Source organism: Saccoglossus kowalevskii, chromosome 16 (assembly GCF_978046115.1).
Source record: "Saccoglossus kowalevskii chromosome 16, keSacKowa6.1, whole genome shotgun sequence".
Lineage (NCBI taxonomy): Eukaryota > Metazoa > Hemichordata > Enteropneusta > Harrimaniidae > Saccoglossus > Saccoglossus kowalevskii.
This window is the reverse complement of record NC_140656.1, coordinates 10,447,979-10,474,131: the sequence shown is the minus strand read 5'-3', so window position 1 is coordinate 10,474,131 and position 26,153 is coordinate 10,447,979. Positions and strand designations below refer to the sequence as shown.

Here is a 26,153-nt window from a genome sequence, read left to right as displayed (position 1 = left end):
ATCCCAGTCTTCTGTGATTAGTTCACCCTCATTTATTATTTACATAAATGATCTACCTAATGTCTGTCATTATTTGTCATGTTGATTTTCCACCGATGATGCAAAATTTAATATATTAATTCCTCTATATCTGATTGTGGTAAAATACACATGTATAGGGTTCATTTATGGTGCAATAATTGCAAATGTAATAATATTTTCATTCTCAAACAAGAGATCATCATTGCATAGACTTTAGCCTAATTGGTGATTCTCTTATTTAATCATTGCAAATACAATATTCTCATTCTCAAGTAAGAGATCATTTTATATTCTTAAAACTGAACTATTTTGATAACATCGTTCAAAAGTATTTAAAAACCCATTGCTTAAAAGGTGACCCCCCAAATCTAAACACATAAATCAAGCTCTGCGCTTTTAAATTTACGCTGCGATACAAATTGTGTATTAATTGGTAAACCAGAACTGGAACATAGTATTCCTTCAAAAATAGTCTAGTTGATTATACTGTCTATTTTATTTTCAGAGGAAGAAGATATTCCCGAGCTATTTGATCACAACGAGGGCGGTGATTTAATTTCCATGAGCATATCAGTAATTAATGTTCTTGATGATAACGAAGAGTTGGGATCATTCAGCTTCTATGTAGCCTCTGGGTATAATCTATATAGCATCATGCAAGGTCTTGTAATATTCACTCAAGGAAGCTTTAAGTAAGTTGTTGTTTTTGTTGGTGGGTATTATGCAATAACATGGCAATTTGACTAATATATATGCTATATTTTTCTTAAAATAAAGAAATGATGGGAAAAAAAGATTACAGCAATTAAGTTTCACATTATCCTCTGCACTCCTTACTGTTGGTATCGTAATATGGATATATGCAACATTATAGTAAAATTGTCAGCTTTCTACCAGGATATACATTTAATATATAATATAATATATAATTAATTTATAATTCTCCTAATTGTACAGTAGGAACGAACCTGATCAGTTTCTTCGCAGAACCGCCATAACTTTAAATGTTAAACATTCTCATTTGATACCTCTATATATTTATATATTTTCAATATCAATAATGTTTTGTCATACTTATATCATACTATTTATTCTAAACACCATAACTATATACTATTGTCATTGTTTTCAGTTTTGTACCCAAGGATACCACATGGGGCCACTTCATCGAATCAATGTATGGTATTAAAGGCGATAATGTGGCTAAAACATTCTGGCATATTTCCAATCATGACGAATCACTGTCAGTTGGTAAGTCTTAATTATAATACAGATGAATATAATTGACAGGAACTACATTTATTCTGCAAAGTTTTTATATAGTTAAGCAACCTACATAACTCATTTGAATACATCATTAGCGTCTCCTGGTGTCGAAAATACAGACAATCATAATCCAACAGTATGATAAAAAATATTTAGAAAATAAGGTCACTTAGTGATTTCATCTAAACATTATGTAAATTACCAATAATGTCGATTTCTCCTTGAAAAAACAAAACATTATCAAACAATTCATAGAACACAACCATAACAAATGCCTCAACCAATCATAACTCTTATTAAAGAAAATAAACGATTCATCCAGTGATACTTTTAGATAGAGAAACTATATAAGAGTACAACTATGCAACTGTGAATGGCAAAACGAAATTCGAACTACTTATACTTTGCAGTAGCCATTGTCACTCCTTAAAGGCACTATAAGCATAATAATTTATCAGGATTTAGGACCAGTTCTAGTAACACATAAAAACAAACACAAATAAAACGGTAGCAAAAAGTATCATAAATTCATCTCGCTTTCCACAAACAAAGGTGGTCCTACCTTCTTGCGTTATTGTACTTCTATACGAATGCAAGTATTGAAAACTGGTCACTTCAGGAAAAATGCCAGAAATCTGCTTCACAAATCCTGGTCATGAGGTTATACTGCCACCAACTCTGTAAGTTGACGTGGAATGTTAACATCTATTTTCCAAAAATGTATAAACAAGTTAGCACAACAAAATATATGGAAAATGGTCATTTCAATAATGTGACTGGTATTCAAATAAGTGCAGGAAATATTATACATAATTATTATTTTTCACTTCGCAGTGAGGATAAATACCAGTAAAAAAAGTGAAATAATTATTGAACACATAATGCCTGTTGTTAAAGACTATTGTTTTATTTCATCTAGGTGTTGATTATTTTTTCCCTGAAGATGGTGATCATATTTTCTTCAAGTTCATAAGCTACGCTTAGTAATATTGATGCAGAGCGATTTCCAAGTTATTTTAATCGAATTCGGAATACCTCGACAATTCAAACTTGTGATATCTATTGACTCAAGATGTCATATTGACTAAAATGAAATGAATGCATGTGATTATACAAAGTAACTTTAATTGTAAGATTTAGGAATCATTTATGAAGCATTACACATATCAATTATGTGTATTGATATTTTATGCATGTATACGAAGACTGGTGGCAATATATATTTCACGGACTATCAGATTTACTGTACTGTTTTTAAAACCATAAATAGCAAATTAAGAATTTTTGTAGCCGTATATACACTTTAAGTTAATTGTGTGATATTTCTGAGTATCTAGGCATTATATAAGTGGGTGTACAGTGAGTAGAACGCGTAATGTTTAACTGGTGCTTATAGTCAATCACAATATTGGTTGACCGTGGCGAAGCCGACTATTCTTGGGATCTAGAAATTACTGTCGGGGTATATGTACAGAATATTATTTGAAATGAATCACAGCATGAATCAATATAATAAGTGGCTGCAGCAGTGTTGTATTACCAAAATATTAGTGACTGATATTCAGGATACAAAAAATACATTTCAACGGTCACAATAGCTCCACTGTTTCAGAGCCGTGAGTGTTTCCCTAATGCACAGAAGGAACTAATCTAATAGAAGTCCATCCAACATACACATATATCAAGTATCAAAGCAATAAAATTGTTGATCAAAAATAGCAAAAAAATTTGATAAAATGAACAAATCGGATAAACGTTCACCCAATGTACATACATACTAAGTATCAAAACAATTGAGTTTAAAAAAAGTCGAAAATAGCATTTTTTACAAAAACGACAAAAAATATTCATCAAAAATAGAGAATTGCAGATATCGTCACGGAATAAGTTCACTCAAGGTATCCATATATACCAAGTATCAAAACAATCCAGCAAGTAGTTTTCAAGAATAATCCGAAAATAGCATTTTTTTACCAAAAATAGATAATTGAAGATATTGTCATGAAATGAACAAATCTGACAGAGGTCGACCCTAGGAATCCACATGCGAAGTATCAAAAGCAAAGATCAAAGCAATCAAGGAAGATGGAAATTGTAATTGTAGATGAACGGACAATTACCAATATGAACAAAAAACAATGACAGGGAATAAAAATGTTACAATTTGAAAATTACAATTCAAAAAAAGTTGGAATATTTTTAATTGTATTTCGATTCAGTCACTACTCATTCTCGCATTTTCCTCCAAACACTCAACTGTGCTGAACATATCGTATCACTAGTGTATACCCTCCAAACAGCAATGTCGTATGGATGTGATAACAATCTTCTTGGTATGGGCAGTTTGTCTAGCCCTAGACAAAAGTAACGAGGCAGCCATGGCCATAGGCACGGTAAAAATAACAAAAACGTTATATTCCAGTTCAATGACCTGTTAGCTATGCCTGATCAACCACTACGTATTCACACCATTTTGAATACAGTATTCGAATGTTAAGAGCATGACTAATCTTCATTCATCGGAATATCGACTGTCTTCTATCAGACATTGCCAATATTTTATATTTTCAATAGTGAGGACAGAATTCATATTCATAAAATAACAACATCAGTAATATTCTTCACAATAAACTAGTATTGGAGGAAGTACCTGATTATTTCAAAATACAATACAAATAGCCGCCCATAGTTTTGCTTTGCAAGGCATCGAACACTTCTGTTATGAGTTGTTTTGTGAATATATTGCTATGTTTGGCACTAAAAGAAATCACATGATATTTTGCATTATTTAAACGGCCATATGAAACACTAGATTAGAACATGATGAATATCTTCTTAGAGATTGTTGCAGTCAGAACGAGTATGAATTGATTTGAATATTATAGAGTATTTTGCAAACACTGATACATACATAATGAACAGTGAAAAAAACCAAGTAGTGATCCTTGTAGGACGCAATTCCAATCAGACGGATGGCCGTGTATTGTCTAAATTATTTAAGCGTAATTCCATGATAAATATACTATGCAAGCACAACTAGTATTATTTTTTCCATGCTCCTAATAAAGATGAATTAAAATAGCCGTGGTAGCTAACACTACATTTCTGTAGCTAATTGCCAACTGGTTTAGTGAAACTGCAGAGGTCAATTATTATGAAGCAAATTTATATAATTGCAATTATATGATTTGTATTGTACACTATTGAATTTAAATGAAAAGTATGCGTTGACTTATCCAACCAAACACAGTCATGTTACATGATAGAAATTTCAAAATCCATCTGGGTGCTGGAAAGTAAGTTGCACTAGGTGTCACTCTTAATGGCATACTGCACGATTGACACAATATACTGTGTTGCGTCATGGCTGGTATTTAACATTTTGCTGCTCAAGATTTGTATCCTTCTTGCCACATGACAGTTACCGACCTTGCTGTGGTGTGTGAAGTGCGTGCTGTCATCGCATTCACCCCTTAATGTCCGTGTTAGTGCATGGTACACGTGGTGGCCGCGTGTACACTGAACTGTTGCAGGGCCATATAACCATACAAAGTTATGCCGGAGGCGTGTAACCATGCAAGGTATTCTTGTATATTTAAATATACCTCTAGAAAGTAATCTTATTATAACAGAATGGTGGTTATTTACATAACATGTCTCTCCCACAGAAAACATAAATATAGTAACAAACTGACATCTCAGCTGAACCTCTCAGAGAGCGAGCAAGGCGTCAACAAAACTCATGTGTGGGGAAACCTATATACAAAATAATCCAGTATAGGGGGTGTTACTTGCCAATACAGGCAATGCACTTACCTGCAAATAGAAGTTAACTAGTTTTTTTCTACCTTAATCCAACCAAAGGGGACCTTTGACAATACGGTGAGGGTCATGCTCATAGTTCAGCTTTTGTAGTATTTGTAAGAGCACATGTTCTTATTAATCTGGCATTGGCAGTGACTTTTAGTCATCAGGATGATGCTCAAATACATAACTCTTGTTACAGTAGTGGTTGGTCTAGGGACTAGGAATCCAACACAAAGGAATGCACGGATCACATAGATTGTAATCTTGCACGCAAATGTATCACACATACACATAACAGTAGAACCTCTCGCTACACAGCAATGACCACAGTTGAAGAGGAAATCATTTTTGGCATATTATTCACGTAATACAATATCAGCCCTGGTTGGTACTCACATGGCTTGGTAAGGCTGTGAAACAAACTGCTTTATCGTCCACAAATAGTAAAGACTCACAGAGTCTGAGCCAATTCGTCTAACCTGATATTTGTTAATGGTGGTGCACCAGATGAATTGCAATAAGTTTTGACGCCCTTAAATGGCTGGGTTTGGATAGGTACTTCTAGCGCCTAGCACCTTTCAAATTCAGCTGAAAATACAATATTTTGTATTATTCGTATATAATACTTTTAGTATTTTAATCTATATAAGTAATACAAATGATATTTTTTACGGATTAGATTACAATCTTTCAGAGGACGTTTGCCATGTAAGAATATTTTAAATAATGATTACTGTGACCAACATATTGTTGAAACTCAATTGAATTGTTATGATTATCTTTATTTGTAAATTCCAAGTTTAAATGCTGGTCGATCAAAAATAAGCATAATTTCAAAATCTGTATCTGGAATAAATATAATATGAATGCATATAAAATGAACTGTTAACCTTCAAAAGCAGGGAAAACAACTAAATGATACAATTATTATTATTATTTGTAAAAGATACACGAAATTATGCTGTCATTGAATCCTTAAAGACCTGCTATGTCGAAGTATATACATTCAGTTGACAATTGCTCATCAATTCCATAAATTGTAGCTATATATCAATTTTTAATAATAAGATTTGTAATTATTGTAATTATGTATGAAATATAGTCTTCACGAAAATATATATTTTGTCCACTGTATTTTCAATCGTCAATAACATGGTCAATTCATGCTACAACTACTGCAATTTTTAATAATAAGATTTGTAATTATTAGTTTTGTATAAAATATAGTCTTCACGAAAATATATATTTTGTCCACTGTATTTTCAATCAAACTACTCAAATTCACTCACATTCATTGATCATTGTATATTCTAGCAACTGTATCACCGTGTAAATAAGAGTTCAACATCTGCCACTGCTTTCAGACTGTCACACTGAAACTAATTGTGGCCTTTTCTGCCACTATACTAGATAATGTATGAATTTAACTACATATTTGGATTATATCAAAGACATCAATAATATTCAATGAAAATATACATGCGCTGGCATCATGAATATGTTGGTAATAATGTTGATTACCCAAATTCGAGAAATGTATACGTGTCTGATTGAATACATTATATTACCTAGTCTATGTTGCAAAAAAGTATATATTTGGTAAGTGTAAATGATAGTATCCTTATGCCCATAATTCTTGTGAAATGTATATTAGATTAAAGAAAGTTAAAATTAGCACAAATGTGGTTGCTGGATAAAAGAACAAATCTGATGATATTGATTAAATGAAGTGGTCTTTGACTTAAAAGTTGTACCATCTGAAGAAGAGTTCTCCAAGTGAGAATAAAATCACCAATACTAATGATTGCAGGTTCTTTTGCTGGCTGCCACTCTCCACTGTGTCATCAGTTGCATCTACCGCAGCATAGCTGGTGAATTTGAAGATGATATTATCATCATTGTTGGGGTAGTAGTCATCCACGCCTGGATAAAAAAGAAAAAAAGACAATGATCATGTAATATATATAACAACATAAGCGAAAAAAATAACAGGTACAAACTGTCCAAACTTTGCTTTATCTGGAATTCAGATTTGTGACGTGAGCTATTATCTTTGAGATTTTGCTGTAACACTGATCTTTTGAAAATGTGGACATTAAAATGTAACTAGTGTCACCAAGTTGCATTGATGTTGTCATGACGATGCTATGGGGCGACGCCCTCACTGGCGGAGTCCACATGCCGTCATGACAACGCATGCAAAGTATTTAGACTATTGGTTGAACGATTAACACTGTCGTTTATAACGAAATGGGGGGTTCTAGCGTATTAAGTGAGAAGAGGACCGGGGGCGTATGGTGACGATTGTAGTTGTAATAAATATCTGGATATACTATATTACTGGTGTCCTTATGATTGAATGGTGCGTATAAGTGTCGAGCGATCCTAGTGTACCACTCACTGCCTTGCGAGTTACCCATTCCCCGTTACAACCACTTCCCGTATATTCAACCTGACGAACCATCCACCCATAACAACCCCTGATAGACGAAGCCCGCATTGTTTACACTAGTTAACTAATTTGTTCTTGTGGAATTTTGGGTTGGATTTTGCGTTCTTGTAATTGGACTTATCAATTTCCCATATGTAATACGATCCATGGTTGGGTATGTTACTTCTAGCTTGCATTCCATGTCAAGAAATCGTGAACATCAACAGCATTGTAAAAGCTATTATATAACAGTGCATCTATCACGGGTGAGCTAGTTTTACCTATGGTGGCTAGTATTACAATGTTTTAGCTAATTACCAACCAGTTAGTAAAACTGATTGAACCAGTTACACGACTTACTCTTGTATTGGAGCACTATTGAATGTACCTCGCAGAAGCATTGACACATACTAACACATGCTCTACTTGAATGTAACTGTTCTGAAATCCATCTAGGAGCGAGCGCTTTTCAATTCAATGCACAAATATGGATATTTTCTACCTATGCACAACAAACCGTATTTAGAGGCTTAGAAACCCTCATAGTGCCAATTAGTGATCACATACGAATTTTTCTCTCCTATGAGCAAGTTACACACTTACATTTGGCGGCAAACCTATTTATGCAACACTCTCACTACTTCACAGATCTTGAGGATAGTATAGCACTATATTTTATGTCACAATGAACAATATAGTGTTCAGTTGTTCTCGACTTGGACTTATATAAATTAAACTCACCGACTGCCAATGGTTGCGTGTAGTTGTAAATGGCCCAGTATGTTTCATCCACAGTACTGCTTTGAATGCCATACATTGAAGTGATATAGTGACCCCATGCAGAGTCCTCAGCAATAAAACTTGAATACGAAAAGTAGAACTTCAGAACATGTAGTTTTATCACATTGTTTTACACAACATATACTAGCACTCTTTCAAAATTATCCGAGATGCTTCAAAAAATTTACCATAAAAGCAAAGACATGTTACACAATAGGTGGTGGCTCCGTTCACAGCGTGATATCGCGTATTACGTAAAAGGCGCGGTACGAATGATTTGATTTTGAAATTGAATTTCTCTTTTTATAGTTCAATGTCGATTTGACTAACATTCAGGAAGGAATGTGGCGTTGAAATATACTACTATAATTCATCAAAACTGACCATCATCAAATCATCATTATTTAGCGTGGAAATACCCAAGAAATAGTTTTGCGTGTGCTGAATCCCACGCGATGTATTGTATTGTTTGTCCTGGTTTTACGTTCGATGTCAGGCATAACGCGGGATCTCGCAGAGAACCAAAAATATGAGTAGACGTATAGGTATATCAAACACTTACTTGAATTCCCCGTCAGTGGACGCCTCTAGAGCAATCATAATGCTATACAGATTATTCCCAGGGGATACATAGACGTTGAACTTCCCTAATACCTGGTCATAGTTGATGGTATCAATAACAGTTATAGACACCGAAATTAAGTCTCCGCCGACATTTTCCCAAAACAGCTGAATGATGTCTTGCTTGTCTAAGATTATACAGAGATAAATACGATTTTAGGAATATAGAACATTCTTACGAGTGAGACAATAAGTGATTTATGTCATGGTGAAGACTACATTAGTGTCATCACCGCCAGACGTGTATGTCTTACCTTTGTTCGATGTAATATTGCACATTTCAGTGTTGATTTCACTGTAGTGTTTGCCGACCAGCGATGGCAATACCTGCATAGTTGTCATCAGGTGGCCATTAAAAGAACCGTCGTCGTCTTGCTCAGCCAGGATACTACGAATAAGGTTTTCACACTGCCATTCAGAGGAAGGTATCCCAGCAGCTGTGAAAGCCTGAAAGATCACATTCAGGAAATGTTTATTTTGCTTTATGTCAAATCAAAAGAATTCTTTAAGACATAGGTTTACTTAATTACATGTGTTGGATTTAGTTGGTCCGCACATGCAAAATACACATACTTAAGTTTTTTGTAGATTCCTAAATGTTATTTCGAACATTCAATAACCTTAGCGTCGCAAACTAAATCTATAATCAAATACCTGCCATTAACAAGAAATTATTGTATGAAAACCTACGAAACGCACATTGAACATTCAGATATTGAACTTTAATTTGGTGAATGTATTTTTGACGTTTAATATCGAATTTATAACTCAATGAAAAAACATATAACATTTTCAAAAATACCACTATATATAAAGTACTACATACAGGACATTCAAAAAATATTTTGCAGTTCCATGTTATTGTTCTGATTATTGCTGTCTCATGCTTTCAGATATTTATTATCATTTTAGAACTTTTTTTATCACAAAGTATGTTTTTACTGTTTTTACATTTTCAGAACTGTTTTACTGGTATATAATAGTAGTAGCAATAGATTTACTCCAATACACTAATGCCACTGCTAGCTATAGTATATGCAATGTACATGTGTAGTAATTTACCTGATCAGACAAAGCTGATGCAAATATATTTGCATAATTACCACTTGGCTCTTGACGACTGCGTAGATAATCGACACATCCATCTAGTGTTGCATTTATAGTTGCATCATTCACAAACTGTGGCATATGCGACATACACGTCAAAGCCATGGCGGCCATTGCTGTTGTATCTGCAGAAAATAACAATTCATATAATATTTTTAATGTTTTTAAAATATATAATGTCGGGTAAAAATTGTTACATACATGGACTGTTACGTTCATTCCAGGAAAGTGGAGATCGACGAAGAACATCTAGAAATGGTTTTTTTGTGAATAATCTAACCATTTAAATATATTATAGCAATATTGTTATTAGTAATAACATCTTACCTACGTCACCATAGAAATAGCTGCCGTCATCATCCTGTAGTCCTTTAAACATATTAACAAAGGAACTGTCGATATACGACTCGGCATTGCAAAGAGCCAACAGTGCTAGGCTGTATTGAAATGGATTGCTGAAGCTCTCAACTGGGAAATTGTGCATTTTCTGTTTCAGAAGTTGAAGTAAATCATGACCGTAAAAATCGGAGACATCGTGGCAGGTGGAATAAAGAGCCAGAACGTAGTAGGCAAGATTTCCAGCCGGCAGATCGGTGGATTGTTCGGCACCGCTCGTACTATTGTACCTGGAAGACAATTGGTACTTTCACTTTAGGATCTACTACTTATGTTGTGTTTTTTATAGCTTTCCGTGCAATAGATTTAAATTGAAACTCAATATGTGCGTGTTATTTCAATGGTTTGAAAGTTCGCTGTGTATTGCTAAATATTAAGCATACTCACATACACATCCGGAGATGAGAAAGCATTTCAATCTCAAGTTGTTTAACATTTAATTGACTTTCCAAATTCTCTCTGTTAAACCAATTGTCATTGGTCAATTGCAATACCAGAACAATGGTCGATGTGTCATCCCATCCCCATTGGTCGTTTTGTTGTGATTGTAACCAGAGCGAGGCATTCTTATAAGCATTCACAGCCAATCGGTTCAATTCATCACTGGTATCAGGACCTGCAAGGTGAACGGAACTAGTAAAATGAATATTATAAGCCAAAAAATTCGATTGTATCGATATTGAAAAAGTGACCTATAAATCAAATACTATTATTATTCAAGAACAACAAAATTTGATACGATTCAAATTAACCGACTAGCGGCCATTTTTTTCGTTAAATGTTTGTTCTTTATTGGATGTATGTTGGATGTCGATATGCCATACAGATTCGCTCTGTGTTAGTACAAAGTACAGTACAGGGCTATGCCAATCGTAATGATGAATAGTTTCATGCTTGTGGCAAACGGCCATAGCGTGTCGTTGTTTACAAACAAGCGTCTACCCATGAGTTTTTTGCGTTTTCATCGTGTGTTGTTATCGTCGCTTGGAACTCAATTCCCGCGCTTCACGTTTAAAAAGTCAAATAAATTCCGCATGATGTGTTGCGGTGGAAGCCAGAGCATAGCACCCATGTGTGGATTTCTAGGTAAAAAGCGCTTATGAAGTAGTTGTAGTCGCTTGTCTCACCGTGGATTCAACATACACACTCCACCACCGGTCGCACGGTCTGCTCTTACTCGTGATATTGTTGTTTCGTTCGCGAAGTTGTTGGCTATGAAGCGAGCATTCATTTAAAGCGGAAGGGTCGTCACCTGCGCACGCGCGCGCTGGAATTGAGTCCCAAGCGATAACAATACACGCTAAAAAACGCAAAGGCTCATGGGTAGACTCTTGTTTGTAAACAATGACACGCTATGGCCATCTGACGCATGCGCAGGTGAGGACTCCCCCGCTTAAATTCGATGTTTCTTCTTTTGTGGAGTCGTGGATGAACCTTTTGTTAGATTTATGATACGTTGTGATTGTACTCTCAATGAGTGCAACCTACTGGCGACTTGAAATGCAACATTCATTAGAATATACAATGGAATGTAACTGCTTGCTGTCACTGGAATAGTTTCGGGTCACTGACTTGCTGGTTAAACAGTATTAGCTGACCCTTATATACCCGGATGTACATACGACTGGGAGATGCTGCGCAAGAAAAGTCCGTTGTTGTTTTGATATGTGACCTGCTGAGCTATTAATCAGTCGCATGAAATTTGACACCTGAGTGGGAGTCAACGACTACATTAAGTGATCGGATGTTCGTGCATTTAAAACACGGCAATACATACAACAAAAGTGTTTCTCTGCAAACAATATTTGATTAGTAATCAACATTATCATCATCCTGAAAAACAAATCGAAGCAACACAAAGTGAATAAAAATAATAATTTCAATAATTCAACTCAAAAACTTTAGTTGAGTTGGTGACTGAAATTGAAACCTTACTATATATATATATACATGCAATTGGTTGAAAAAAAAGTACAATTTTTAATTCGTTAAGTTCTTGTTGATTTGGTAAACAACCGAACATTGAATTGTCAACAGAACTTTGGTTAATAATGGTTTGCCTGCGAAGAGATTTACGAGTGTATGCTTATGTAAATAATGTCAGTTTCCACGGAATAAGGATGGGCTATTCTGAGTTGGGTTTCCAGGGAACGCCCACCATCGACAACGGAATTGAGGATGAAAGGGAACTTGCTCACTCTGCTTGACGCAGCTGTCATGGGTCAGTAAATACTCTAAAATCACACGTAGATTGGGTCACACGCTTGAGTATATATGCGGAAATTTACTGAACGTGAGAGTAAGTACAGAGAGAACTTATGACGTGTCAGTACACCTGTAACCTGTCTCTGTCGCTTTTGATGTTACCAAAATAAAGGCTCTTGATACAAACTGGTGATATTGACGTATTTCACAAGATTATAACAGTACAAATGGTGTCATGCCACAGTCAGCTTCCCATGTGTCATGTGGTTGTTGAAAGCGTTGGCAAAACAGGGGCGGCGGAACGAAATGTTGCATGGGGCGAGATCTGCTAACCAAACTTGCGCAGAAGACGCGGCCTTACTAAGGTGGCTGGTGGCATGTTCCCCCTTAAAACCTAGACCCTCGAAAACGCTATTTCCTGCATTTTGAGGGGTTAATGTTGCTGACACAAAGGGTTTCAGCTTGATTTTGGAGTTGCGACGCCCCCCAACATTTTTTCGAGGGGGCGATAGAAAAATACAAGTTGTATTGGTACATCCACGCTTACAGAGAGTGTGAGCAGTGGTTGCATTATTGGCATGAACAACAAGAACAAAAATAACAGCGTTGTTTACTGCTGCTGTTGTTATTGCGTAAACATGTACGTGCTCCTCCCAGTAAAACAACGAATGGGCAATGTTGTCACGGCAGCTGTGAGCTATTGTTGATCAGTGAGTGGCACTGGTAAGCATTCGCATAGACCATATCGCTATTGATATTGTACTGTGGAATAGTTCTGACCGAATCAAATGCAACTCCGTCAATCACAAAGCGTGCCCGCTCGTGCAATCTGACATAACTATCCCACAGTGTACTTTAATTTGGTATTGCGATGTAGCCTATACTGGTTGGCAAAAAATCGATAATATGACGTCACATTGTAAAACTTTGTTGAGTATTGTGTTCAAAGCAAGCGCTATGCTCAGTAATTACTGCATGAAGTGATCGTTGTTGTATTGTGATTTGTGTACAAGAATTTGCGGCTATTTGAATCCAATCGTGGCGGAGCCTATTTTGGCCATCATATGTATGTAACGGAACAGACTTTGCATATATACACTAAATTGTTTATACTTCTGACTAAACTGACTGTTACTCAAACACTAACATTATCACATATCGACCAGACTTACCACAAACCTTCTCTGCAACGTTCAAGGAACCGAGAGTTATCAGAAGGAAAACGGTAAATTGTCCAGCCATCATGTCTTGTTATCGAATATAACTGCGCACTCACACTAGGTTGCCTGACTGCGTTGTGACTATGAGTAGCTATGCTGATATTGACTCAGTCGGATAAGACGGATATGACGTAATGGTTCTTGGAAGGCTCGGATAAATATAGAATGCTCATAACACTTTTACTTTTAAAATATAGGCAATTCCACTTCCTCGTTCATATACTGGCATTGTTATCACTTTCGCCATTTATTTAATGTAGAACGCATTATGAGAAAAGTGGTTGTGTGTTGGCGAAAATGGGTCGTGCAGACGTGAAGAATGGGTAGTGCAGACGTGAAAAATGGGTCGTGCAGACGTGGTGAATGGGTCGTGCAGACGTGAAGAATGGGTCATGTGGAGGTGAAAACTGTATCGTCCGCACTGTTCTGTTTAATTTTCACCTCCGCACTTTCACCACTAATATACCTATGCAGAGCATATACCCTTCTCACTTATAGGCCGTTGCTCTATGACGTCAGTTGTTTACATTTTTGCCAACCGAATGCAAATTTCTGATAAACAAATCGCTTACTGGTCAAAATTAGCTCGCGATCTGCTGTGACAACTTTGCCCGTAAGTTTTTTTTTAGTATCAGCGAAAACGCTGCTGTTTTATCGTCAGGTGCGAACGAGAAGTTCTCGTCATAGTAAAGTTGTGGCTCAATCAAATTCGTCGTTACAAATATTACAATTTCAAACATGCTGAGTTCCTTGGTTACAGTTCCGGGTATATTGTATCATATAGATGCAGTTAGCTGGAACATTACACCTTGAAAATTCAAGACGTGACGTGTAAGCTTATTCAAATACTGATAATATATTGTGCACAAAGTTATAAACACGAATTATTTGAGATGAATTAGTTGTTATTTGGACGTGCTTAGTACCGAGCAGTAACATTGTAGTATGTGAAAAATATGCAGCAACATTATTGCAAACAACACAATGATTCCATCTCACACTGATACCATAATATCAGCTGAAAGTTAGCAAATTTCTCAGAAACACACAAGACATATTTCTCATTTAAAGCGGGGGAGTCTTCACCTGCGCATACGTCAGACAGCTATAGCCTGTCATTGTTTACAAACAAGCGTCTAACCATGAACCTTTGCGTTTTAACGTGTGTTGTTATCGTCGCTTGGAACTCAATTCCCGCGCGTGCGCAGGTGACGACCCTCCCGCTTTAACACTTTCGTATGAGGTCACCGACAATAAGCATCGTTACAATTTGCAAACCAGTTTTCAGAACAAGTCGACAATAGCAGCGTTGTCCCAAACAAAACCAAAAAACGAAACAGACTCGTCACAAATGGAAAAAGCATATACATTGAAAGGCACAAAGCTGTGGTCGATATGAACATTTTATAAATATAGTTTTTTATAAATTAAAATGACTGGTAGAATGAATTCAAATTGACAAATCTAGAAACGATATGACGACATCATAATTAATATTAATGAGTTAGTTCAACATCATCCAATGTGCAAGACAATGTGGAGCTCTCGGTTCAATCACTATTGAATATTTCAATTTGAATGAAAGATGATCATCGGGTACATCTTTCTGCTATTCACTGTACCTGCTCAAAAGACGATTTTATACAATAATAGAATACCCGCCAACCGATAAAGGGCGTTAGCACACTACGTGTGGTCTACGTGGGTATCGGTCGTAGGTGGTAGGTGAGTTAACTACGTGAACGTTCTCGATGATATCCCACCCGGTCTCCTGCCTCCCATAAAACTAAAAGTCAAGCCCCCTAACAGAATTTAAAGTCTGGTCCAGTTTCGCTTGTTGTAATTCCGCAGGGGATTGGGGTCAATCTGTTTCTTACTATAGGGAAATGATCGGAGGTGGATACACGATTACTTGTAAATGAGGAAGACATTTTAATAATGAAAACGAAAATATTCGTACTGCTGACAGCAATACTACGCCTTGTCAGGTGTGTTCGCCTCAGTCACTGCCTTAAAATGCAATGTTACGCAGTAGACGCGAATACGTACTTTTGAGTATTGTTGTTAATACTATATGTTGATGAGTTCATTGACGCTGTTCTAGTACATTGTTCAGTATTTGTTCGATGAAACAATGAAACTTTTTAGTACGCATGCGCACTGGTTGTTTTGGTACGTACAGTAACAATCACAGCGCATGCGTATTAATGATTTTATTTTTTCATCTAACTGGCACTTTTGTATGTCCTGCAAAAGTTTACGATATATCATAATTTGATATATGTTTTCGTCCATATTGTATCTTTAAATACAACCTGGAGAATTACTTTTCGAAAAAAGAGTTCCTTTTGTACACACCCCAACCTTAACTCTAACTTTAACCCTCACTCCCACCCACCCCCTTCAATTACATATGCTACTCTAGATAAGTATTGATTATCTAGGGGCATACTAGTATACAATTGAACAATTTAATCCCCAATTAAATTGGGAGCGCCGGAATGTAAGAGTAGGGTTAGGGTTGGGGGTACAGAAGGAAATATGTGTATCCGTTTCTAAATGTAATGCATTCTGGGTATACGGTCGAGTTAAATACATCTCGCCATATAAACATATTGTGATGGTATCAATTACAGGACAGAATTCTGCATACCACGGCCCCGTATATGTTAGCACGCTGTACACTTGGCGTGACTATTCACAGAGGAGTGCACGGAATAACTCCGGATTCGGCATTCACGAATTCCCATTTGACATACTATAAACACCAGTGTGATTAAATATTTGTGTGATAATCATACTAAATTTGAGGTATCGATGTTTGATTCCCGTTTCGATTGGTCACTTGATTCAAGATTTATAAGAGTTTCGCCTGGCATATTCGAAATTTTGATTTTGCTAATATTTTAACTTTTATTTCCTGGCATACTTGACATCCTCTGACCAAATATCGCTAAGAGAGTGTTTTTTATCACAGTTCAAGTCATACACACACTGAACAAAGAGAAGATTAGGCCCGGCAAGATTTGGACTGATTTTATTTAACATTTTTATCCGAATTTGACGTTTCTAAAACGACGGAAATGTTTATAGTTGGTACTTTATTTTTCATACATTTATTGTCTTTTTTTTTTAGAAATTCCATTCCATTCTCAGACTAACCCAATATACCTAAATCGGAGCCAGAATTATTTTCAACAAGTTTCGATGTGAATTTTAGTGCTTTTATTTAACGGTTGTATCAATCAGGAAGGGTGATATTTTACATTTATGGTTACACTAGAAATGAAAAACACGAAGATTGGTAACCAGAGGGGAAATACAATGAGTGACTCTTATTTGCGATAAGATTAGAAAGTTGTCCAGTCCGTGTTTGCTAGTTTACTAACAGATTATCAAGTTATCAATTAATCAAATTACAAGAAATAATATCTATGTTTTTCTCATTGACACGCAGATCGCCGCAAACCAACCGTCTGTGCTGAATAGCGCCACCTGTGTTGACACAATGATGTTTTTTTTCTCATAAGTGATTCTGCAGCATCGTTTTTTTTATAATAAATAGATACTCGGAAGATTACAGTCCGGTTTCTTAGCAACCATCTAGAAATAAGGAATACAAAATGGCGGATATTTATGCCGTGCTCGAACACAGAAACTCGCAAACGGTCTATTGTAGTGCGACACCAAACCTGAACGCTTTAATATCCATCATCTATTATTTACTAATTTGACAATATATTGTAATATACTCAGTTATTTAATGTTATTTTGTCTTCATGAACATATGAAATTGGTTGGTATGATGTTATTTCTAACTTAATTTATTCCATCTAGATATATATATATATGACAATCACTGAAAGAACATGTGAAAAAATACAACTCTCATGGTCCATCGCTTCAGATCACCATTAGCTTGGCAAAACAAGTTCCCGCCATTGTGATTAAGCTTATTTTGATTTCCTTGACAACATCGTTTTAGTCTGTGTCGCTGTTCACAAAAGCTAGATAAAAATATATGGTCATCAAATTTACTTTGTATTTTTTTCGCTTCTTTTCGAACAATTGAAGTAAATAAATTGAGAATATCAGTCCAAGCGGAATGTAAGACTAATCACTAATTCCCGTAATTGACGAACTTGAAGATCACGTGATCACCATCTTCAGGGTAATAATCGTCCACTCCTACAGAAAATAACGATAAAATAAAAAAAAGGGGTGAGTAGGTCGAAACCCTGATAGATGGTAATATTTACTCAACATAGTTCGATAGATTTAAATAGATTGTATCGTTTCACAAACAATATACGACTACCGACGAAATATGCAGTTTCGCCGCAATGCATTATAGGAATAGGTATTGGTACGCTTACAATCAGGGCTGAAAGGGTCATTTCAAACATCATTTTACAAGCAAGTTTACAATTAAAAACCTCATTGTCGTGTATGGAATCGTATGGCTTATATTACAACAGACAAGATGTATAGTTAACTGTTGGCTGCTGGCTGCTCGACTGGTCTTGCTGCATTGTTGACCTGCACTTAATTTGCATAAACGAAAAAGGATCAGCCAAACGATTTGCCATAGATAATTCAAAACCATAATAATAGTAGTAATGGTAATAATAAAATAGTGGCATATTTCGAGCTTCACACGAACCACATGTCGTCTTGGATTGACTTTGTCGATTGTGATATGTTGATTCATGGCTTCTATTTATAGAAGTTGCGGATTCAAACCCCATTCTTGGGCAACCTTTTTCAATAATTCATGAAGAACATCTCCTCGTCAGCGCCAGACGTTGGCTAAAGTTGCACATTCTCAACCAAGGTGCAATGTTTGTTAAATCCAATGTACAATATACATGTTCACAAATTGAGAGAGATTTTGTTCACCATCTCCATATAAAAGAACACAAGCCTTTTGCAATATATATACCATTATGGTATACACACACGCTTTTATACATAGCGGTGTTGTTTACCAAAAACAAACTTACCAACTGCCAGTGTTTCCAAGTAATTTTTGTAAATGGCCCAGTAAGTTTGTTTCACGTTGTCGCTTCGGATACCAAACATTGATTGAATATAGTGACCCCATGCACTATCGGTTGCTTCAAAACTAAAACGGATAAAAATAATAAAGTCATTTATCTATAAATAATTAAAGAGTCAAAAATAAAACCGAAATAATATTGATAAAAATATTGTTATTGATTGATTAGTAATTAGTCCTTAGCAGCTGTACATACGTGAGATCTGTAATACCCTCCATGATACTATATAGACTGGTTTTTGGAGGCGCATTCACGCTGTACGAAGCCAATGTGTTGCCATTATTAACAGCATCAATCACCGTTATATTAACGGTGATAGTGTCTTCACTAGAGTTTGGATTGTGCAACTTAATGGCATCCTGTTCTTCTAAAAAGAAAAACAAAACAATAACATGATAGGTTGAAACAAATGTGACGTGTGACGTCACTATGGTTGTAAATTAATATATAGTATGGGAACCTACATTAGCACGATTGTATTGGATGAGAAAACTCAGGCTTGGGTATGTACATTATCGAAAACAGTATATATGTAAATTTATTTCGCGGCCGGGGAGAAGCTTGTACGATTTTCCTAGGAATTGTATGTATGTATGTATGTAAAATAATATTCTTGTAGATGTGACATGGTTATTCCCTGAAAGCTTTACGTTGATTCCCCCCGAGAACTTTAAGTAAAGTAAATGCCGAGTAGTGTCTTCTGATCAATAAATCTCGGTCAATTCATTTGAACACAAATTGCAATCAATTATGTTAATATAAAGAAATAGTTCGAGTATACTTGTATCTATTCTTAATTGGTGTTCAACAACAAGGTACTTCAATATTCCATATTTAATTGGCAAGTTCTGTCTGTCAAACAGCAACTGTGCGTTTACCTTTTTGCTCTTTTATATTGCACATTTCAGTGTTGATGTCACTGTAGTGTTTACCGACCAGCGATGGCAATACCTGCATAGTTGTCATCAGGTGGCCATTAAAAGAACCGTCGTCTTCTTGTTCAGCCAGGATACTACTGAGGACATCGTCGGGTTGCCATTTAGAAGGGGGTACCCTGGCTGCTACCAGAGCCTAGATAAAAAAGATGGAAACACAGGTTATACATGATACATATATGGGAAGCATCGGCATTGATGACATACAATTAACATTGTTAATTAACATTGTTAGGCTTGTGAATGACAACTATTCAGACACGGTGGCGCCGGTAAAGAAGGCCAGCTGTGTAACAACTAGGTTTTAAAGAGTGGTGAATCTTTTCTTCAAATGATATGATTGAATTTGTTTGTCAGATTTGGAGTTAACCAAGCTTATTTGGGTATTAGTACTTTGTATGCAGAACAGTGTTCGGCTGGATTTGACGTTTGGGAATTCCTTGATGTCGATCTCTTTGGTTTTAGCATATCTGTGGTCTTTAATGTGAGCACTTATATATACTTAGATACTTACAATTTCTGGAAATAGCATGGATTTCTTTCTCTCGGGATAATTGAAACGAAACGCCATTTGACGTTAAAATGTGACTACAACATTAAGGGTGTCACCATGAATAAATTCAAGTTTGGACATTCTGGATTTAGATATTATACATTTGCATAAGGGCATATTATCTTGCGATTCTACTGATCAGAATCAGATATGAAAGGGTTATTTTAAACATCCTTTTAACAGTTGTGTTGATTCTCAACTGATTTACAAACGAGAAGAACTCGGCTTGCATGTGCCTCAAATCCTGCCTAGACTTGATTGTCCTGAGGTACTTTGTGATGTGGGAATTATTCGAACACAATATGTATAATGTGGACCAAGTGCCAACTCTCAAGTAGTGTGGGATTCTGTAATCATGTTTATTGAGACTTTAGCTAGTTTACAACTCTTTGATTAACCTTAATTGTTAAAAGGACCTGAAATTCCGAGACATTTTTTTTGTTATTTTTATCTGTAATTTTCCCGTTTTTGTTTTCAAAAATGTCTTGCAGTTATTTTGGCAAAAGATTGCCGTCTATTTTGGCAAAAGACGGCAAAGGGTTTTTAATGACGAATCCCCAAAACAATTTGTATTCAGAACATCAAATCAATAAAGGTGCCTTAAAGTAGAAGCCAACACAAACTGTTTGAGAGTGTTGGTCATAAATCGCATGACAATGTCCATTAGTCTATTGTGGAAAATCATAGAGATATTGTCCCATGGCATAAAGAAATAGCATTATTTTGTGTGTTACAGTTTTTTGAGAAATTTGACCTAATATTTTTCAAAAATCGTTGTTTTTATAACTCCATTGACAGTTTTTAAACCCAGATTTCTGAACAAATTCGGGACAACATAAAGTATACCATCACCCGATGTTACCAGTCTATAATTTGAGATATGTCATAGGAATCTATAGTAAAAGTTATAGTTAATAAAGATAGTTATAATACTGCTAAAATGGCAACTATTCACTAAAATACAACCATCAATTTTCCGAAAATTATGCTGGTGACCCCAGCTTTTTCAGAATCCTTGTATTGCCTTGGAGTAGAATTTATTGCAAAATAATTAAATGCTGGGTATTTTTTTTTATATTTTAGAGTACTATATCAAAGCGCGGTGGTCGTCGCGCTGCGCATGTGCGACATTTGTGTTGATAAACATTGATTTTCCCACAATCCAATGCGCTCTTCAAATGGAAATCCCAAGTATGAGGTTTGACCTGGGCGCGCCTTGCACTGATTACCGCCGGTGACTTTTCCGATACCATCCAATCAGATGAAAATTACCTAATTAAAGCTTGGAAATGTCTCAGTTCGTACTCGTTGATCTGCGCAACAGTCAAAGTCGCCATCTTTGTTTATATGAGACCCATATATCTCGCACATGCGCAACGCGACGACTACCGCGCTTTAAGTTAACAAAAGTCAAACCAATAAATTAATTACTTGATAAGCCAGAGCCGTGGAATGTACATTTCCGAAACTTCCTTCCTCGTGTTGACAGCTAATCAGGTTACTTATTCCTCGTTGTAAAGTCGAATTAACAGTCGTATCATTTGCAAACTGTGGTCTGTTGGCGAGACAGGACATAGCTGTAACAACCATCGCCGTAGTGTCTGAAAAAGTACAAACATGTATTATCAGAGAAACTGCCAAAAGAGGTTACTTTGAAAGAAAAAAACAAGCAGGATCTCGGCTGAGATAGCTCCGCTGTTAGCAATGCAGATTTCAATTAAAGAACTGAAAATATCATTAGAAAATGAACAATATGTATAGTATCAAAGCAATCGGACTTGCAGTTCGAAAATGTCACTTTTTTACCAAAAATGTCAAAAATATTCATCAAAATTAGAGAATTGAAGATCTCATCATGAAATGAACAAATCTGAGAGAGGTCCTCATGTAGTACCTATATATATAATATCAAAGTAATCGGACAAATGGTTTTACCAAAAATGACAAAAATATTCACCAAAATTAAAATTTTAATAATTTAGAATTACAGATATCATGAAATTAACAAATCTAAGAGATACACCTAGTATCAAAGCATTTAGGCTGGTAATTTTCAAGAAGAAGTCGAAAAAGTAAAAAGTTGGCACGGACGACAACGATGGACAATCATTCATATGATAAGCTCCACTCGACAAAGTCGACAGCGAAGTTAAAGAACATCAAACTCGCCAAGCGATTGGTGACATTACGAAAAATAAACTGTAAAATGTTTCACCTTTATCATCATAAAAATATCCGCCATGAATATCTTGTCCATTTGCAACATCTTGAACATACCGATGCTTAACCAGAGACTTAGTATTACAGAGTGCCAACAGAGCAAGACTGTACTGGAAGTGGTTGTTGAAGTTATCGACTGGGAAGTTATGCATTTTATGTTCCAGAAGTCGAATCAAATCATGTCCGAAAAAGTCCTCGACATTGTGGCACGTAGAATGGAGAGCCAAGATGAAATACGCAAGATGGCCGGGTGATAATTCTTTTAGCTCGTCCTTACTGCCATACGATGGTCTGCGGATGCAACAGATGACGAATGTAAATTTATTTTTATGAATCCCATTAAATTTGTTTGCATTAAATAAATGGTTCTTTTCATTGTAGTTTATCCATACGTTCATCGCTTCAAAAGTGGCAATAGTAGTACGTTGTTTCTTAGATTAGAGTTTGATGTTGGAATATTCCAGTAAAAAAATACCACTGTAAATGTGTACAGCTAGAACATAACACTGAAAATACTTCCTCACGATGAACTACATAGGGCGCAATTGACTAAATATAAAAATTGTTCTTTCATATGACAAAACCTTGATGGCAACCATTATCCAAATATCGGATTACTTACACCCTTTTGCGAGCGCTAAGGAATGTCAATAGTTCAATCTCAAGTTGCTTGATGTTCATTTGGACTCCTAGATCTGTTCTGTTGAACCATGTCTGATTGGTCAGTTGTAGTGAGAGAATAACACTGGGGGTGTGCTCCCAGCCCCACTGGTCATTCTGTTGTGATTTTAACCATTCAGAAGCCTTCGTATATGCCAGGTTGAGTGCCCTCTGTCGTTCATCATTTGTTTCAGAATCTGCAGAGGAGGGCAAAAAGACAAAAATTTTAAAGGAAAGAAAACATTCACATGTAAATGTAAATTATATTTTGTCATTATACTTTATTACTGTGCCAGCCACTACGCTGCGGGGATCGGCAGCCTGAGTGAACTTTTCTCTGGAAACTAACCTATTACTGTGAGGTGAGCTTTTGCTGTTAATGTTAACGACGAGCTCATGGCAGTACAAATATAGTCTCCCTCATCTTCTCGTCTCACATGGGAAATCTGTAACTCCCCTTCCGCGGTGACCGCAAGCCGACCTTCAACTTGATCTGGAAATAGCAGTCCCTTGGAGAGGCAAGAAATAAAAGTAGTTTCAATTAATAATACTAAGATATCCGAATTAAATTTGCATATTTCATATTAAACTTTGAAACAAGATTATTCAAATAAGATTTCACTCTCCGAATGAGTACCCGTCCAACCTTATGATTAATAGTTCATACTATACCTGTTTTCCATATTTCTGCCAGAATTTTATTGGTGCGAGGTTGCCAGTGACGGCGCACTCAAAAGTTGCCGTTTGGTTCAGAGCCACCACCCTGTCGCTCGGCACTACTGTTAACGCTGGCTTATCTAAAAATATAAACTACATCGAATCTGTGCCAAACAATATACAAATAGGACACAAAAATACAATAAAAACACAGTAGTATATTTAATGAACGGTTGGTGGCGCTATACTCAAAGTGGCCCGGGTATGAAATAAAGGCAATAAAAGTAGTTTCGTCGAGTGCCGGGCATCCAATTTCAATATTTGTGATAAAGAATCGAAATTAAACATGATAACAGTTGTCCATCCCCACGCACAGTCGAATATACATAAAGCTCCTTCCAATATAATGTGTCAGCGCAACTGCCGACTACACGATATATTACCATGATTCAATCAATAATACATAGCATAGCTATAACACTCGGCATGGACGTAGGTATCGTCACTGTGACCTTTGAATTAATATGGGCTACTATTAATAAATGTATATTAACGTGTCACCGTATCCATTATACTGTAAATGGGTTAACTATTCACTAGGTTGTAATTTTGCTTATTTCGTTGACTGGAAAATGTGCTAAATTAAAACCCAGTGAATATATAAAACTTAGCATAGAACACATTATCTAAACGATAAAACCGTGAATTTAAAACCCACTGAATATGCCTGAAATGCTAGATCAGTGAAATGTAAACCCAGTAAAATTTACAGTACTCAACTTTAGTCAATATATCCGACGTCATTTTTAATAACGTTTTTAGCACTATCCCATTGGCACCTTACATTCGCCCTTATAACGACGTATTAGGTAAGTAGGTGTGTTTCCGATCTCAATACACGTAGTTAATGACTATCTCGGTAATCACAATCACAATCACCACGAAGGCCAAAGTGTTATAAATCCACGTGTTGATAAAAAGCAAACTGGTGATCTTCGCATAGACTTACCGCTAGTAACTTCAACAGTGGTTTCAGCCAAACTCAAAGAGATCGCAACGGCGGCGAGGAAGACGGTAATAAGTTTTGCCATGTTGCCTTGAACTCAGTCTAAGGCAGATAACCAACTCAACTCGATCTGATGATTCTATATTGTGACGTATTCCCATTGTCTGTCTGACCATTGACCTCTAAGCTTGACGTTTTCTTGGCTGATGTAGTACAGAATGTTTTACGGCCCTGAGAATAAACATATATTCATGTCGCTTTACAATCTTTGTTTAGACTGCAACTCACGGAACTATGTGTGTGTGTGTGTGGGGGGGGGGGGGTTGTATCTAACCACAGTCCATTTAGATGAAGGGACTGTGATCTAACACAATATTTACAACAATAATTGATGTTATTACTAGTATTTACATATCACACGTTATCAGGAAACCCAGATTTCACAAATAAAGTAGTAGACAATTCACGGGAGGTTTCATGAAAAAGGGGAGACAATACATGCCACACTCATGTTACTTCTATCTGTGTTTTAATTGTTCCAAGGGAAATTTTTCTGTCCTTCATTTTTCCATGCGTTGATTTGCTTATCAGTCGTGGTAGTTATGGCTGAAATAACAACATTTGTCAAAATATTTAGACGATAGGACAGCTTTAAAAATATGGCAGATACGTATATACGTAAGGTCAAAGGTCCGTTTTAATCAGATGATCACAATTGAGCGACTCGTGCCATACGCAGTGTAATATGATTTATGATTATTTTTACACACAAACACATACAGTAGATGCCGAAATATGTTCCCGTAAAAATGATTTTAAGATTTCTCCTCGTTAATTCCTACTTCGACGGCCATTTTTGATTTTAAACTGGTCATAATACAAAATGAGGTTTATAAATTACTAGTACAGTTAAAAGTTGTTTCGAACTTCAAAATAATTAATCAGAGGGCACAACTTTCAGGAAATTCCCGTATCAAAAGTGCGCATGCGTTAGCAGCGTCGAGTCTTATCCAAATAATACAATTGCAATTGATCTGTACATATACGCATTCGGTGCGTTTACTTACAAGCAGGCACTGAACACATGGCCAATAAATGGAGAACAGTCATACAAATAAAGATATTATTTATTGCAGATGTAAACCAGTAAACTCCAATAAATCTGTCAGTTACCAATAATACATGTATCAATAAATGGTTAACTAGCA

The 26,153-nt window shown here is 36.1% G+C and overlaps 3 protein-coding genes across 4 annotated transcripts; 1 reads left to right on the top strand and 2 right to left on the bottom strand.

Annotated features, from left to right (window-relative positions):
* Positions 1-571: 571 nt before the first annotated feature.
* LOC146733655 (uncharacterized) lies at positions 572-2,568 on the top strand. The gene is made up of 3 exons (XM_085491010.1): positions 572-713; positions 1,154-1,272; positions 2,207-2,568. Exons 1-3 carry the CDS (start codon positions 583-585, stop codon positions 2,269-2,271), a joined length of 315 nt encoding a protein of 104 aa, XP_085347136.1. The 5' UTR covers positions 572-582; the 3' UTR covers positions 2,272-2,568.
* A 3,273-nt stretch (positions 2,569-5,841) lies between these two features.
* LOC146733654 (cobalamin binding intrinsic factor-like) lies at positions 5,842-13,937 on the bottom strand. Its single transcript, XM_085491009.1, has 8 exons — positions 13,807-13,937; positions 10,817-11,045; positions 10,361-10,659; positions 9,989-10,158; positions 9,181-9,373; positions 8,868-9,054; positions 8,267-8,385; positions 5,842-7,017 (listed from the first exon to the last, which is right to left on the bottom strand). The coding sequence occupies exons 1-8, from the start codon at positions 13,877-13,879 to the stop codon at positions 6,836-6,838; spliced, it is 1,452 nt and encodes a 483-aa protein (XP_085347135.1). The 5' UTR covers positions 13,880-13,937; the 3' UTR covers positions 5,842-6,835.
* Positions 13,938-17,662: 3,725 nt separating this feature from the next.
* Positions 17,663-25,080, bottom strand: LOC100367010 (transcobalamin-1-like). Of its 2 annotated transcripts, none has more exons than XM_002734094.4 (10): positions 24,949-25,080; positions 23,955-24,079; positions 23,632-23,791; positions 23,245-23,479; positions 22,618-22,913; positions 21,834-22,003; positions 19,793-19,985; positions 19,110-19,281; positions 18,858-18,979; positions 17,663-18,042 (listed from the first exon to the last, which is right to left on the bottom strand). In XM_002734094.4, exons 1-10 carry the CDS (start codon positions 25,028-25,030, stop codon positions 17,975-17,977), a joined length of 1,623 nt encoding a protein of 540 aa, XP_002734140.3. In that variant the 5' UTR covers positions 25,031-25,080; the 3' UTR covers positions 17,663-17,974. The 2 variants fall into 2 exon arrangements, with proteins under 2 accessions (XP_002734140.3, XP_085347594.1); XM_085491468.1 differs by having other exon boundaries at positions 19,110-19,278.
* Between the last annotated feature and the right edge of the window lie 1,073 nt (positions 25,081-26,153).

Bases quoted from the DNA above. Each gene is read 5' to 3' on its own strand.
- LOC146733655 (XM_085491010.1), top strand. From the start codon at position 583: ATGAGCATATCAGTAATTAATGTTCTTGATGATAACGAAGAGTTGGGA. The intron at 714-1,153 runs GTAAGTTGTTGT...CATTGTTTTCAG, and splicing joins TTCACTCAAGGAAGCTTTAA to TTTTGTACCCAAGGATACCA. The intron at 1,273-2,206 runs GTAAGTCTTAAT...TATTTCATCTAG, and splicing joins TGACGAATCACTGTCAGTTG to GTGTTGATTATTTTTTCCCT.
- LOC146733654 (XM_085491009.1), bottom strand. From the start codon at position 13,879: ATGATGGCTGGACAATTTACCGTTTTCCTTCTGATAACTCTCGGTTCC. The intron at 11,046-13,806 runs GTAAGTCTGGTC...TTCACCTTGCAG, and splicing joins CGTTGCAGAGAAGGTTTGTG to GTCCTGATACCAGTGATGAA. The intron at 7,018-8,266 runs GTGAGTTTAATT...TTTTTTATCCAG, and splicing joins CACGCAACCATTGGCAGTCG to GCGTGGATGACTACTACCCC.
- LOC100367010 (XM_002734094.4), bottom strand. From the start codon at position 25,030: ATGGCAAAACTTATTACCGTCTTCCTCGCCGCCGTTGCGATCTCTTTG. The intron at 22,914-23,244 runs GTAAGTAATCCG...TTGCATCCGCAG, and splicing joins CTTAGCGCTCGCAAAAGGGT to ACCATCGTATGGCAGTAAGG. The intron at 18,043-18,857 runs GTAAGTTTGTTT...TATTTTCTGTAG, and splicing joins CTTGGAAACACTGGCAGTTG to GAGTGGACGATTATTACCCT.